The sequence below is a fragment of the Phallusia mammillata genome, chromosome 8 (assembly GCF_965637545.1).
Source record: "Phallusia mammillata chromosome 8, kaPhaMamm4.hap1.1, whole genome shotgun sequence".
Classification (NCBI taxonomy): domain Eukaryota; kingdom Metazoa; phylum Chordata; class Ascidiacea; order Phlebobranchia; family Ascidiidae; genus Phallusia; species Phallusia mammillata.
The window spans coordinates 12,093,893-12,110,911 of record NC_137259.1 but is presented as its reverse complement, the minus strand read 5'-3'; the positions used below and the strand labels follow the sequence as shown (position 1 = coordinate 12,110,911).

Genomic DNA, 17,019 nt, shown 5'->3' with positions numbered 1-17,019 from the left:
AATACAAGCACATTTGGTGTACAACAAAGTAAAATCACCTTGCGTTATATAAAGATGCGGCCCGCGATCTAATCACGGTACTTGTGTTTGGCCCCACAGTGACAAAGGTTACACAGTATACACATCCCTGTTCTAGTGATAAAGCTGTTGAGGGGGCGGTTCAAAAATGTTTGGAAAACACTGATATATCCGAATGCTCGCCCCAATGGATGTTTTTGAGATAATCGTAAAATTGAAAAAAGGAAAATAGTCAGTACAGCTGCAGTCGATATGGTGAAATTTGCTCTTTTGTTCCACGAAAAACAAAAAACAAATACTTATTGTTTCGTGTAAGTACAACTTTGACAGCGCACAAAGCGGCAAGACAGGATAGACGAAAAAACGGTTCAACCAGAGTGGCATGCATTGCAGTAATTTCAACTAGGTGTTTGCTGTTGTGTGTAGAAGGGTTTTTTAAAGGCTAGCTATTACTTGAAAGAACTTACCCAATTGAAATCGACTGTTCTTCATAGAGCATCTCATTTAAACTGAGTGTGAAACTCCTAGTTTAGACTTACAGTTTCTTCTGAAAACGTATTTTTAGACAGCAGTCCAAAGTGAAGTTAGATGCGAAAAACGAAAATGGTATGCGCATTTAAACTGTGTACAATGCCTGGCACCTGGCTGTGCAGTTGTATTATATAGACGGCAACGAAACTACTTGGTGTAACTCACAGTAGCCTAACGTACTTTTTACATCATGTCATCAAAGTTTAGTTGAGTGCCAGCATACAACCATTGAAGACAGCTGCGCCCATTTGATTCCCATCTAACTTTGTGATTACCTAATTACAGAGCATGGTACTTTTGTGAGACATAAAAAACAGGGATAATGTTAAAACGACGTTGGGAACTGAGGCTGTTGACTGGTCTGTTTCTTGCGTGTGCATCCGTGGTGTTTACCCTGGAGATGATCAAGTTGACCACGATTAGGAAATCGTATAAAACTTCTTTGGACAGAATTGGAAATTTAAGGTTCATAAGGAAAGAAGTAAGTAGACAATTTTTGTGTTAAAATTGTCGATTTTTTAAGAACTTGTGTTCTGCTCAAAATATTATTCTTCGTCGATCAACAGACATCTTTCAGCACAAAAGATTTCTTACTTGACTATAGCCAGGGTTGACATACCGTCCTTATTTCTAAAATATTTCCTTATTTTGAAGGGCAATGTCTTGGAAAAAATCTTGTTTTTATTTCTAAGAAACGTGCTTGTTTTTGACTTGAGTCCTTATTTTGGCTTATTTAAAAAAAATATAAGTCAAATCCATGCCCCAAGTAAATGTAAATCTAGATCTTAGCTGCCGTGAGATGCACGAAATATTTTCTACGAACACAGATTTGCTTGAACAGATTGCTTACAAAAAATATGGCATTTGATATGTCATGGCTCGTATAAATGCAAAGATTTGTTTAAAAACGTTTGTTTTCTTTGGTATAAAAAATTTGGAGTTGTCCCTATGTTGGATACATGTTGATGGCAACCCTGACTATAGCTCTCACCTCTCAGGCATTTAATAACTTCCTCTGAACTGTATGCGAGTGAATCGAAGACATTGATGTGTAAATTAGGCCGAAGTTAGTGTAAAACCATTTCAACTCTTAAGTTGACATGGTTGATTTCAGGGGCGGCTCGTGCTAGGGTGCTGCGGAGCTGCAGCACCCCCTAGATATTTTTACTTAAAACACCTACCATAATATTACAAATAACTTTCATTATTTTTATTTTTTTATTCCTTAGCAATATATAATAAGCATAATTTCCGCCCTAATCACCTTTTTTTTTCATTAAAATTTTTTTTTTTTGGAAACACTAATGTATATCAATGCTGGAACTGCAGCTCCAGTTTTCTGACGTTTCGTGACGTTTCATGACGTTTTGCGGTTCTGCGCATGCGCACTTTGAAAAGCTACATGCTGGGCGAAATAGGAGCCAGGGTGCTGCGGCTCGCGCAGCTCCACCAATCACGTAGCGTGTGACCTGGGCACCCGGAAGTAGTTGTCTGTTCCGCGTTTATTATGTGCCAAAGCAAATCACGTGTACCATCAGGTTCGACAATGAGTACAGTACGACAGTTATTCTTTTTTAATCATTTTTACAGTTTTTGATTGAAAGGTTAATCATGGCTTTTCAAGATTCTAATTCGGTGACTGAAAGTGAGCTTCAGCAACTTAAGATTTCGCAGTTATCAAGTGCTGAAAAGTGAAAAGGTAAGTATAAAGAAAAAAGGGCGTCCAACGCCTGATATTCAACTTTGTCAGCCAGGAATGAGCCACAACAAGAAATATATACGCAGTTTTAATTCTGAATGGTATCAAAAGAAAAAATGGCTTTCTGGTTGTGAAGTTAAAAATGTACTGTTCTGTTTTCCATGTTTGCTGTTTGGAGGTGATGAAAAATGCTGGACAAAAGATGGTTTTACAAATGTAGCCAAAATAGGTGAGAAAGCAGAAAAACATGAGAAGTCAAAGAAGCATGTGGACAACGATGTTTCACTTTCACTTTTGGGAACCGTAAATATTAAGGAAAAACTTAGTGAGGCGTATATAGACTTTCAATTATTGAACACAACAAAAAAAGTGGAAAAAAATCGTGAAATTTTGTCCAAAATAATAGACTGAATTTTGTTCTGTGGAAACTTTTAAACTCCCTTACGTGGACATGATGAAAAAGATGAGTATTGATATAATGGACATGTACTGTTTGTCTAAACAGTAGCTGCTAAATTGCTTCACAGGAAGTGTTTCTTAAGAATGAACATTCTACAGACAAGATAGTATAGTGACCACCAAGCACATCCTATTGTTGACAAAGAAAAGCTAGTTACTGAAATGAAAATGTTTCTGTAGATCTGATGTTCATGATTACTTTGAAAATAATCTAGATGATGTTTTGACAAGTGAAATTACTAGGATGAAAAATCCTTTTTGCTGTTTTCATGAGTCCTTCAAAGGCAAAACAGTTTGGATGCAAACCTTTGTTAGGAACACCATTATTTCCAAAAGACTTGCACTTGCAGTGCTAGTACTACTAAATAGAAAAACAGTTTCTCAGTTGTCATTTGGAATCAAGGAAGAAGCTATCAATTATCATGCCCAAACTATAACTTTATGATTCATTTTGGTTGTAAAAAGGAAGCACAAGGTTTAATAATATGGTTTAAATTTAAGTGAGAGTGTTGTAAATTTTAAAGCTTGAAGGAGTTTTGCACTTAAAAAAAGCAATCATAAGCTTTGCCAGCAAATAAAGCAGCAATTATAGCAGTTAAAAATCTGAAAGACAAATAATAGTCTGTACACAAAAATTCCAAAAAAAGATGTTAAAATAAACAAGTTCTGACACAAATGTAAAGTGGTTGTTAAATTTGTCAGTTATGATACCAATAAACAGCTGTATGGCTAGTTTTTTGTGTGACAATTATAATCTGTGAAGTGTCATACAATATGTTGAAAACGCTGACTGTGACCATAAGGTTACTTAAAATGAAACATGGCCATTTTTTTAAATGTTGTCGAACTGAAATACTTCGACCTTTTTCGAATCATTACTTTTTTTTCTATATTCTTGTTGTGTTTTACCGTATTTACAACCGCTTAGTTTCGAGTCTGTGTCACGTGTGTTTTTGTTCCACATTATTACTGCATGTTATGGTGTTTAGCCGTCGCTGTGCAAGTAAACAAAATACACAAATGATATCGTCTGGTGTTTACACTCGTGTACGTTATTGCGTAACAAAAATTACGTCACAATGGAGTTTCTAATTAAGATTTGTATTACTTGTTTTTCTACACAAAACAATGGCTAGAAAACTAGAAATGTAGGTTTTCTATATATTGCCAACTTATATATGTTCAATAAAGGCTAAAATTTTGAGCAGCACCCCCACAAATTTTAGGCACGAGCCTCCACTGGTTGATTTGCAACTTTACACAGTTTCCACAAAACACTCGTTTTTTGGTGCGCAAATAACTTTGGGATTTGGGTGTATTTCTCCAACTTTCAGCTGCTGGACGTACGCTACTTGCTTATAGTGCAATTACCATCCAAAAAACTAATGATACCGTTTATGTTAAATAACAATTTGTAAAACAGTTTGATCTTCCAGGTACATAAAATGTCGCTGGAAAATGTAACAACTACTAATGCCCTCGCCTCAAACTCGGATCTGCTTGACCCTTTTGAAGCTCTTTTTGCCAGAAGACGCGAACTGGCCGACCTGATATGTACAAAACGTAACCCAGACTTCAGACAAGCACAGATAAACAGCACGCGCAACGGTAAAAAGCTGAAAAACGGTTGGTGTTTTCATAAAAAACATAGATTTTCAAAGATTTCATGAGTTTTCACTCGTGTACCTTGTGTGTTGTATCGGTTTGCAGTTTACACAGTGAAAACGTTTCGGTTATGTGCAGGCATTGTGATGGAGAGAACAATCGTTGATTTGAAAAAAAGAGCTCTAATGTGTTTCACCTTAAAAGCTGGCAGTTCAAGTTGGAACGATGTGTTTTGGCAGTTGCGCGAACCAGAAATCGCAGCCAAACTAGCGTTTTTCGAACGTGCTGTACATGGCAATCAAAAATACTACAAAGAGCTTTCGGACAAACAAAGAAGTGAATTGTACATGGTACGAAATTTTTCGAACATACATGTGTAATGCGCGAGCGAAATCGGTTTATATTATGTTTGCTCATGAGTCTCAAGGTTATAACCGCGTCACTGCAAAATAAACATTTACCACCGACCGTCCTTAACCTCAAAAGTACTTGTCAGGGCCGATTCCTGGAAACTTCATCGGTGTCTTGCACTTCGGTTCGTTTGTTGTTTACTTCTTGACAAACGAAATTACAACAAAACGGCTGATATAAACCAAAGCGGTATTACACATAAACACTTAAATCGCGAACATGTGCTCTAGCGATTGGGTCTTGCACAGATAAGCGTCCAATCACAGCACAGAACAAGCACAGTTAGATTAAGTGAACACCAGATCACAAATTACATCTTAATGAACTGCGACAGAAAATATTTCGAAGTTCAAACATGATTTGACAATTAAATTAAACCGTTGGACAATTGTGAGCTTTGAGCTAGTCAAAACGAGCTAATTTCGTAAGCAACTTTGGCAAAATTTGCACAAATTAATATCGCAATCGCGTATTGGCAGATAAAACCAAATAAAGTTTTTTTTTTGCCATTTGTGATAACCTGCATAAAAATGATAACTGCTGTTTTTAACAACAAAGTGATAATTTAGAATAGATGATACCCGTCTAACAAAAACATTAATCACATTTGCAGGACCCAGACACAGTCACAATGATGTCTATTCGTCACCCGTTTGCACGTCTCATATCTGGCTGGGAAGATAAGTTTACAAAGAGATATTATTATAATCGTTGGTTTGAGGAATACCCGTTGATGAAAAACTATCCAAACGAATACGGTAGTTGGAACGGGTAGGCAGCTCCATGGTTTTGTTTATCTGGCCTTTATTATAGTTTGGTGTTAAATGTAAGTTTGTTCCGATTGGCTTTGGACTACTATGCAAAAACTAAGGGGCCTGTTAACAGCAAAATAGAAAGTCCTACTTCCTTAAAAAAATGATATTATTCCGTTTTTATTTTTTGACATGAAATGTTTGACGGATTTGGATGAAGCTCACGGGTGAAAGACATAATATGTAGTTGTTCCATCTGTTTTGTTCGACCTGAACGCCACCTGTCGCCATCATTGGCGTTTACTCATTGTGGTGGCGAAAATCTTGTATACAGTGACTGCGTTGAGAGTGTGTCAATAATATGATTAAATTAAAGTCACTACTTTGAGGTTGAAAAAATACACAATAAAGCGACATACGATCAATCTTTTATTTACCAAACAGAAATATTAATTTCGCCCATTTAGAAATACAATCGTTTATTTGAATAATAAAGAAACTGACGATGTCTTGTAAATAGGCAAAATTAATATTTTTGTTTCGTACATAAAAGATTTACCTGCCGCTTTTTTCGAGTATAAATATTTTGAATATTTGAATAAGTAAAGACAGATCCGTCGGTCACCACCCAGTTACACAGGTTGATTCCTGTAGTCTGTTATGAAGTTTTTACTTACAAATCTCAATCATTAATTATTTTACAAATTCAGCTTTTTTTGGACTTTCTGCAGCATTCATCCTAAGACGATAAATATTTCTTTTTTTCTGCATTTTCCTTCAGCCTAAGTCACTTCATGTCATGGGAATCCTTCATGCAATATGTTGCTGATCACGGGTCGACCTTGAGTAACCTTGACGCCCATTTTCAACCGACTTCATGCGATCCCTGTATATTTCCATTCAAACTCATCGTTAAGGCTGAGACTTTTGAAATGAGCAAACATTGGATTTTAAATGAGAAATTGCATGTGGACAGCATCCGTGAGTTAAACAAAGGACGCCAAAGCAGAAAACCTGAAGAAACAATACGAGAAATGTTTTCAAGGTTGAAACACGAAACTGTGAAACAAGTCATGAATATTTTTGCCGAGGAAATGGAAATGTTTGGCTACACGTTCGATTTGAACAGTTTGACGGCAGGCGGATGGAATGACTGACTGATTTTCAACTAAAATAAAAGCGGTAAATTCTATTGGTGTGTGAAACTCGCACCGAGTAGAAAGCCGGAATCTAAAATTTTAGTTTGAATAAGGAGCAACCTAAAGTCTAAACGAACGGATCAGATAGATGATTTTTTTTTAAATGTTGTGTATGAAACTAAGTTTCAACACCGCTTATTATAATGTATTTTAGAACCTCAGTTTGTGATCTAACGCTTTACGCATTGATATGTTGCAAAACTAATTCAGTTGAGAAAAGTGACTAAACCGTATAGGGTTCAGGGTATTAGTTACCCGCTCATGGGCCAAGTGATTATTGTAACATTGACTGATATTATTTCTATTTTCTGGACTTTTTATTTTGCGTTGTTTTTTAAATGTTTTGTTTTGAGTGTCACTTTGTGCTAATGTCCTCTTGTTATAGGTGACAGTTGATTTGAATTCAGAAACGGTCTACGCTACGGCGTACTATAGGATAGCTAAGACCTAAACATTTTTATTGTCATTGCGTTACTGAAATTGGATGACAACATAAAGCACACTAGAGCAACATTAGCACAAAATGACACTCAAAACGCAAAACAAAGAGCCCAGAAAATAGGGATAATTTCAGTCTATATTACAATAATCACTCTACTTCCTCTTCCGCGATGAACCTTCAATTTCTAATCCTGTACAAAGAAGTTTTATACGATTTTATTTTGGTCAACATAATAATATTCAGGACAGACACCAGGGATGTACAAGCAAGAAACAGACCAGTCAAGAGCCTTAATTGCGAACGTCGTTTAAACATTGTATCTGTTTTTTTATGCTCTTCGTAAAGACCAAGTTTGTAAATAATCACAAGGTTTTTGGTGGGATACATTTTGACGCTGCTGTCTTTAATGGTTCATAGGCAAGCACTTTAAGTGTAAGCAGTACGTTGCTACTGAGAGTTACACCACGGGCAGTTTCATTGTCCTTAATATAACTTAATACAACTAAAACACTGCCTTACTTCATACAAAGCATAGGCTTATTTCAAAATTATGTTTTAAGTTACTTGATCTCACGCGGGACAGACAACGGACCGGATTTGGCCCGCGGGTCGTACAATACCCAGGTCTGTTTTAGGTTATATTCATCGTAGGGTAGGTATGAGCAGCTGTTTCCTGACTGCATCGTAACTGAGCGCATCAACCTCCACTTTTTGTTCAAGCAGCTGCAAAACATAAAATTGTTCGGCAAATTACTTGTTTCGAACACTTGACGTTCCGCGAGCAACAAACGTGGCTATTCAAGCGGAACGCTAACTAGCTAAATGATGCAACAATCTGTAGAAATGTTAAGCTTACAATACAAGTTAGGCGAGAACAACAGGCTTACTGCATATGATTTTTATTTAGCTACGATATGTATACTATTAAACTATTTGGGCTGCAAGTTAAAAAAAAACAGTTAAGTGTATCATTGCATACAGTTGAATCAGTTTTGAAATATTGACTTATCTGCCACCATTTAACTCATTCGATTGTGGATCGTTTTTGCAAAACTGATACCAGAACTCGCGATTTTTGAGTAAAACGATATTTTTTACCAACTCCCATTGTAAGTGTTTAGATCAGTGGTTCCCAACCTTCCATGGACCGTGGCCCCCTAAAAGTGTCATTTTTGCCTCGTGGCCCCCTTCATGTAACCTTGTAAGTCCTGTGGCCCCCTTAAATGTAAATGGCAAACTCGTGTGGAAATTGAATACTAATATCGGCTTTAAACGCAGGTCGAATGGAGTAAATAAGGGTCCGCATTCGTAAAAAGCCTCAATATAGACAAATAGTATGCAAAATAGTTGATTGAATTAGGGAATTTTTAGTGGGTGTTTCTGGTAAATCTACACCTGTGGCCCCCCTGAACACAGCTCGTGGCCCCCCTGGGGGGCCATGGGCCCTGGTTGGGAACCACTGGTTTAGATTGTACCGGTTACCAGCATCGCAAATAAAAGGGTAATCCCCGGTTTGTGCTGAGGTCATTTTCAGCCGGCTGTAAGCGAAGTCTATATTTTGGCTGTAAGCAGGTGATGTAAAGTTATTATGTGTAAAAGCCTATGTGTAAAGGATTTTGGGGAAATAAATTATTTTGTTCGTTTAGTTTTGTATCATTTATAGTTAGTTGTTACTTTTTTAGTACCAGAATTCGAAAACAACAAAACAAACCAAGTGAAGTTTTATAGTACAGACAGTGAGTGCTAAATGGCGTCTCAGTTTATCACGCATAACAATGAACATGTGATTTAAGTTACAACACACCCAATAGTTTTATCTTGTTATTTAGCATAGGCATCAATACGAAAACATGTCTCCTAGTGCCCTAGTAAATGGTGTACAAATTCACTACGAAAAAGTTGGCGATGGAAAGGACGTCGTTCTACTACTGCCTGGGGCAACTGGTAATTTGTAAACTGAGTTGTGGCTATTGCAGTTTTGCTGTAATCAATAGGGCAATTATTTTTTGACCTAAAAAACGAAAAATTTTGACCTACAAATTGAAAATTTTGACAAATTTTGACCTTAAAAATTTTTTTTTTTACAAAATTTTGACATATGAAGAATTCAAGTAGTTAAATTACGCATTATCGTTCAAAAAGTTAAAATATGGCTAGGCTAATCTAACTAGAGCGAAAGAATGTGCAAAAGTCTAACAGAAGGGCAAAAATCTGAACATAGACCTAACCTATTCTGAAAAGGGAATGAGCTAATTAAAAATCACTGCCAAAAAACTGCAGCTAAGACACAACGAAAATTATTCAATACATTTGTATAAACGAAAGATACATGAAGTATCTAAAGCAAAACCGAAGCAAGAGCTGCACCTAACTTGCAGCTGCCGTAAAATGACTTGGGACCTACCAAAATTTTGCACGTTTTGAGGTGTGTTGAGCATCACGCCATACCAACCTAATTGTTTTACTCACTTGATGGTTTATGATTCGCAATAATTGGGGCAATGAGCCAATTACAACAGTATAAAGTAAGCTACAAGGTGTAAAATGAATATTTCACTGGTAGTGCAACCTCTACAACACCACGACAATGCAGTTTGTAAACAATTTTAACTTTTTAAATTTTTTTGACTTTGTAAACAATTTTGACAATTTTTGACCTATTCTAAAAATTTTGACAACATTTTGACTTTTTTTGACAAGTCAAAAAATATTTGCCCTAGTAATCAAACATTAGGGAACGCGTCGGTGAGGCAGAAACAAGCCTCGAGGTTGCACACCATCGAATTGACGAGCTCGAGGGCAAAGTAGCTTTAACCTGCTGTTTCATGGCATACCCCAACTGCTATCTCTCGAGTCACCTGATCAAACTGAACATGTCTTAAGAACGTTCATAACGGAAAAACTGCAGTATTCTTCCTCTGAACTTGATAAAATACAGTTTAGCAATATTCACCGCCTGCCGCGGCGTACGTCAGCAATCAGTGGAAACAAAGATTTGTCTAAACCAGCCCCAATAGTTATCAAGTTTGTCAAGATGTCGGACAAAAGAAAATTGTTTTCTCTTTCTGGTCGCGCTCGGTCCTTCGACGCAAACATAACAAGGCATCTACCTGCTTCTATGCAGGCTCAAAGAAAGGAATTAATTCGACATGCAAACAAATTCTACAATCAGGGAAAAACTATCAAATGGAAAATTATTGAAGCAGATTACTGTCTGTTCGTTAATGGTGAGAAGTTTACCGATTTTTAGTCTTTTATGTTGTTTAAATGGATCGATATGGTGATGGTTTAGCGCTTTTTCATATCAATGCTCAGAGCATTTTCGCTCATAACAGTTCTTCTAAACTAGATGAACTGCATTTTATAGCATTAAATCGTGGTTTCGACATTGTCTGCGTGACTGAAACATGGCTAGATTCAAGTGTTTCTAATGAACGCCTCATCATTGACGGTTTTCAGTTTCCTTTTAGAAAGGACAGAAATAGGCACGGTGGCGGGGTGTTGGCGTATGTACGCAATGATATTCACTGCGTACGCTTGTATGCTCACGAGTCTGACGATTGCGAGTTGATGTGGCTGAAAATTACCATGGTTCCCGATTGTCGACCAATAATAATTTGCGTTGGATACCAACCTCCCAGTTATAACAAAGCCTCTAAAGATCTTTTTTCCGCAAAACTATGTTCTACAATTGATTTGTTACAGCAGACATCCAAATGCGTTATTATAGTAGGCGATTTTAATGAGCCCCACGCAACTATCTTCAATTCTGCATTGTATTCTTCTGTCACTTAACGCGGTTTTACGCAACTAATAGACCAACCAACCAGATTTAGTAACATTCTAGACTGGATTTTAGTAAACACACCCGAGTGCGTATTGTCATCTGGGGTACTACCACCACTTGCAAATTTGGATCACTGTGCCATTTATGTTATACTTAACGTATCTCGTGGCGCTCTCCCCAAACACGTGTTTTACAAATGGATTTTCGCCAATAGTGATTTTGAATCTCTAAACAATATTTTAATCGCGTATCCATGGGATGATTTGGTTGCAAGCTCATCCTCTGTGGACGTGGCCCTAAACAACATTACTGATGTTGTTAACCAGACGTGCAAAACGTATATTCCACTCCGATCTTATAAGCTAACAGCGAAATGTAAGCCATGGATGAATCACGAAATTAAACACCTGTTTCGAAAGCGACATCGCTGGTTTACCAGATGGAGAAATTCTGGTGAATTGCATCACAAATTACAATACAACAAACTTAGAAACGAAATTCAACGCAAAATTAAGACCGCAAAAGCTAAATACCATGCGCATATTGTTAACGAAGCCTGCCTTTCTCAACCTTCTTCTAAGAGGTTTTGGTCACTCACACGTAAAATCCTGAATACCAACGAAGTTTCCTATAACAGCAAAAGTACGCCAAGCTTTGTTTCCAACGGAGTAACTTATGTCAATGACATCGAGAAAGCAAATCTCCTAAATGAACACTTCGCCTCCATTTCCACACTCCCTTCAAATCTGCTTTCACTGTCTTTTCCTCCTTCTTCCTGCCAACTTAACCTATCCATACCTTCCATTGACATTACCCCGTTTGATGTGTACCACGTATTACGTAAACTTGACCCTAGCAAATCTTCTGATCCGCTAAATCTTCCTAATCACATTCTAAAACAATGTGCAGAATCCCTAGCAACGCCATTAAGCTATTTATTTAATTATATTATATCAGTGGGTATCTTCCCATCAGAGTGGAAAAAAGCTACAATAATCCCACTGCATAAATCCGGGCCAAAACATGATGTAAAAAATTATCGACCAATTTCGCTCCTACCCTCCCTATCAAAAGTTTTTGAAAAAATTCTCCACAAACACATGATTATTTATTTGGAATCAAATAAACTTCTGAACCCCAACAATTCCGGATTTCGAAAAAATCATTCAACCATCACCAATCTGCTTCACACAACCCACAATATTTACGCCGATCGTGACGAAGGCATTGATTGTCGAATCGTTTTTCTTGATATTTCCAAAGCTTTTGATCGTGTTTTGCACCACGGTTTATTTCATAAATTACAGCAAATTGGGATAAATGGCAATTTGCTTCCTCTACTAAAATCGTACTTAACTGGTCGTGTACAACAAGTTCGCCTGAACAACAACCTTTCAACCTTACTACCTACAAATGCCGGAGTCCCACAAGGTTCAATTTTAGGACCATTGCTTTTTTTGATTTATGTTAATGACATCTCCAATAACTTAACCTCTAACATTTCACTTTTTGCTGACGACACTGCCCTTTATTATTCGGATAAATCTCCAAATCAACTTCAAAAAATTTTACAGCGAGATCTCAACCACCTCGACAAATGGGCTTCCACTTGGGCAATTAACTTTAATCCCTCCAAATCTAAAGTACTATCGCTCTGTAAAAGTTCCAATCTTCCTCAAATATTTTTCAAAGGTGTAGCTCTGCCTGAAACCCGTGCACATACATATCTCGGCCTCATATTTACACCAACACTTTCTTGGCATGACCACATTCGTTACATTTGCCACAAAGCACAAATCAAAGTTAACCGATTGCGCAAAATATCTAACACAGTCTCTCGGCATATCATCCTTACCCTTTATAGGTCTTGCGTTCTTCCTACGCTTGAATATGGCGACATTTTATTCGATAACTGTAACCTCTCTGACTGTGAAGCACTAGAAAATGTGCAACACCAATCGACTAAACTAATTTTAGGGTGTATGAGGACCACTTCGTATGATAAAATATTACAGGACCTTGGATTGAGACCCCTCCGTGTTCGTCGCAACGTTCACTCTCTCGTTCAATTTCACAAAGTTCTAAATCGCATAGGACCTTCATATTTACAAAGCTGCATTCCTGAATACGTTAAAAACTTAATTAAATATGACTTGCGTAACCCCCTCAAAATACATCCCATTGCGTGCCGCAGAAATACCAAATATAACTCATTTTTTCCCAAAACTATCCGCTTATGGAATGAACTTCCAAAAGAAATCCGATTGATAAAATCTGTTTCAGTTTTTAAAAATAAAGTTAAAAAACTTTTCTTTACGTATCCAGTCAGAACCTTACATCTGCATGGCTCTTGTCCTAAGACAACTGCCCTTCATTGCATGCTTCGACTTAACCATAGCCCACTCAATATCAATCCCAGGCACTTTCGCCCTTGTGCATGTCAGGCCGTAGAAACCACGCAACATTTGTTTCTCAATTGTCCACTATTGATTCGTCCTCGCACAATTTTGTTTTCTACTGTTTCCAATATTCTGACAGAAAACGCTAAGTTTAACGCTTCATTTCTTTCCAATCTTTCTCCTGGTGCAATTATTCGTTTCATGCTATTTGGTCATCCTGATTTAACAGACGCCCACACACTGTTATTATTCCATGCCGTTCACAAATATCTGCATGCGTGTAATAGATTTTGATTTCTGCTGCCGATTTATTGACAGTTTAACCTCTTTCGTTCGCTTTTCCTCTTTTGTTTACTATTATTATCGACTACCCTTTATCTGAAAATACGTTTATTTCTCGTATGGTGACACGACAAAGGACAGTTTTCAGTTTACGGACTGTCGTCTGATTGTCGTAAAATAATAATAATAAAAAATAAAAAAAAATCAAACATTAAACACAGAACCTGTGATTGAATTTATATGTAACACAAATACAGACAGATTTCTTACAGCACATAAAACCATCCAAAAAATGTTCATGGTGTTTTACGTTATGTTTTATGTAACTAATTGTTGCATGTACTATACAAAGGCTCAGCAAAAAAGCACGGTCCCCAGCTGGAAAACCTTGATCGAGAAAAACTAACCATTATTGCCCTTGATCCGCGGGGTCAGGGCGAATCTAGACCGCCGAACCGCGACTACCCAGCTGATTTTCTGTACCGTGATGCTGAAGATGCTGCTGCATTAATGAAGGTATAATTTTAAATGTTAATGTGCAATGATATATTAGGAGGCGTGGAGAAATATATACAACAACTAAAGCGAATAGAAACGCATAAATCTTATGAGCACTCGATGTAGGCGGGCTACATTGATTGAAGAGCCTAACTTCCAAGTTTTTTCTGACAATTGTCGTACAAGTCACTTAATGCAACAAATCATGCCGCATACCAATAGCTTTTGTTGTTCAAATTTATTTCACACCTTTCTACGGTAATCATTTTCTGTAATGTTATTTCACACAGGCACTTGGATTTGATAAGTATTCAATTTTCGGCTGGAGTGATGGTGCGAACTCTGCGGCTATTCTTGCTGCACGATATTCTGAAGGTGTAAAGAAACTTATTATGTTGGCTGGAAATGCGTATAACTCGGAAAGTGACTTCTTCGTGCTGGAAAGTAAGAAAAAACTGAAAAAAAATGTTTTTCCGAAGTTTGAATTAAGTTTAGGTAAAGCAATTGTCCACGGCATAATTGTTTTATGCCTTGAAATCATAATTTCATTAAAGCCTTGTACGACAAAAACTGCAATGTTGAAGAAACTGGTGCGTAAACTGCTAGGTTCATCTTTCGAAAGCGTGTAACCCTAATTTACAACTGCTTTCGTTTCAGCATTTACATACGTTTAGATATAAAGAAAGAACTGTCATTATTACCTTCTGGTTCCACTATCTTCTGGTTCAAGATTTATCTGAACTGGTTGGCGAAGATTATGAGAGGGCAATTACCTTGAATTGGTTGAACACTCTCCTGACTGTTCACCAACGAGACGAAAATGGAGAAGTAACCTATGCCAAAACGTAGGCTTTGTTTTAGTTTTTTTACACAACAATTATGTGGAATATTGTAGAGTTTCTTCTACTAGTTTGGTGATCCCTGGTATGAATGATCGTTTTGTTATGGAAGTTGTCATTAAACTACGACCTCCGATGTCAGTTTATACCAGATAGACTCGATGTGTTAAATAAAACGTATAATGGAACACTGTTGATATAGTGTGGTTAACATGAGCCAAGGCCTTCTGGTTAAATTCAACTTGTCGCGCATTATATTAAAGCATTGTATCATAACCACCGTATTGGAGCTTGTGAGGTACATGCGGCCTATTCGTGCTTCACTCTTTAAAATTATCTGACGCGCAGGTTAAAAGTGCAAGACCAACAAGTTGGATAAGCAACGTCAATCACCTTACAGCATTCCGTTTTGTAGCGTATTCTATATATTCTTGATCTTACTATCCTGTATTTTTTGTCTTCGTATACTATAGGAGCTGCCAAACATTACGGCTGACACTTTGATTATACACGGTGACAATGATGAGTACTTACCTCTGTTCCACGCTGAATATTTTCACAAGCACATCAGAAACTCCAGGTTAGACTGGTTGGAGTCAAATTTTCCCCACAGGAAAAATGTTGTAACTATTTAATTCAGTAAAATAATAAATTTTCGAAAAATAGCCGAAAATTTTCAATTTTATTACGAGTTTATATTCGTTATGGCGCAAACAACTGCCTAAAAATGTCAACTTTTTGTTTTTGACTTCTGAGTGCTCCAAATCGTGAGTTTCATAACATTATCAAAACAAACACGCAAATGAGTCCATAACCAGAGTTGTAAGTCGGGCCGGCCTTTACAGGTTGGGTTCGGTCTTAGATTTTTGCAACAAACGGGCTTGTTTGGGGCCTGACTTCATGTTCTGAGCACCAAGACCCACTAAAGACAATTGTTCCGTATTTTAGGGTTAACATTTGGGAGAACGGAACGCACGAACTCCATTTAAAATTTCCAGACAAGTTCAATGCAGTTTTACAGGAGTTTATTTTGTGTTAAACCACTATTTTGAACAACTGGAGATGTACGGAGCAAAAGAACATGAATACTCTTTGTTTGTTCAATATTGTAATGAAATGTTTTTACTTACACTAATCACGATCGACGAATCTTTCCATCTTTCTGTCCCCTTTACACTGTAAAGTTTACAGTAACAAAATATTTTTGTTATCAATGAAAAACGTGTGTAGATTGCGAAATTAAACCACGTTTTGTATGTTTTAGTGCTATTGCTTTGTTTTTTCCACCAATGCGAAATTTATTTAGATCAAATGTACCTACAGACATCGCCCTACGATTTGTAAGGTGTTTCGTTGTATCGGTATTGTTTCTTTGCCTGCTTTGAAAAGAATGTTGTATGTTTACTTTGCATAGACACTTTAGGGCTTATCCCAGTTATGAATTTATGTTCGTCTTAACTGATACTGGTCAATCTGGCGATCCTCTACTACGAAGCTGACATGTGCAGCATACGAGGCATGCAACGGTACTTGTGATTCAACTTTCGGCGGATTCTCCACTCACCCTGCGTAGCTCAGTTGGTGGAGTGCGGGTCCAGGAAAGACTCCTGTCGTGGGTTAGTTTTTTTAGCCTACGCCTTGCCATATGATGGTGAATGTCCTAACTTTGTAGCATGATTTCTTCTGTCGGAAGTCTTCAAATGTATGCTACGCTTTTCTTGGTCTATAAAAGAACCTTAAAGTGCACAATCTACTCACAACACGCAATCCGTGCCGATGGGCCGTCCACTTAAAACGCAAGGTAAATTACTTGTTATAGAGTAGATTGCATATCACAGCTGTAACCTCATGGCACAATACAATCAGCCTGTGTATATCTAGCTTTGCTGTACGAAATGAATGACAGTTTGTAAAATGTATCGATTACCGCATGCTGTACCCTACAGCAGGGCTACTCAAACTTTCTTGCTCTGCGACCCCATTTTAAAACAGAAATTTCTACCCGACCCCTTGGTGGGTATGATGTAAAGAAATACTTATATTTTATATATATACCATCTAATGGCGCCTAAAAAGCCTAAATTAATTTCTAACTTGA

General features: G+C 37.3%; 2 protein-coding genes and 1 pseudogene across 2 annotated transcripts; all 3 read left to right on the top strand.

Moving 5' to 3' along the window:
• Positions 1–813: 813 nt before the first annotated feature.
• LOC145205391 (carbohydrate sulfotransferase 10-like) lies at positions 814–7,027 on the top strand. The gene is made up of 5 exons (XM_080078109.1): positions 814–1,030; positions 4,144–4,315; positions 4,451–4,662; positions 5,337–5,494; positions 6,257–7,027. Exons 1-5 carry the CDS (start codon positions 872–874, stop codon positions 6,630–6,632), a joined length of 1,077 nt encoding a protein of 358 aa, XP_079934235.1. The 5' UTR covers positions 814–871; the 3' UTR covers positions 6,633–7,027.
• A 1,939-nt stretch (positions 7,028–8,966) lies between these two features.
• Positions 8,967–16,081, top strand: LOC145204799 (serine hydrolase BPHL-like). The gene is made up of 6 exons (XM_080077386.1): positions 8,967–9,060; positions 13,937–14,100; positions 14,373–14,526; positions 14,813–14,910; positions 15,395–15,501; positions 15,870–16,081. Exons 1-6 carry the CDS (start codon positions 8,967–8,969, stop codon positions 15,958–15,960), a joined length of 708 nt encoding a protein of 235 aa, XP_079933512.1. The 3' UTR covers positions 15,961–16,081.
• On the top strand, positions 9,846–10,507 carry LOC145205224 (uncharacterized; annotated as a pseudogene).
• Positions 16,082–17,019: the final 938 nt, after the last annotated feature.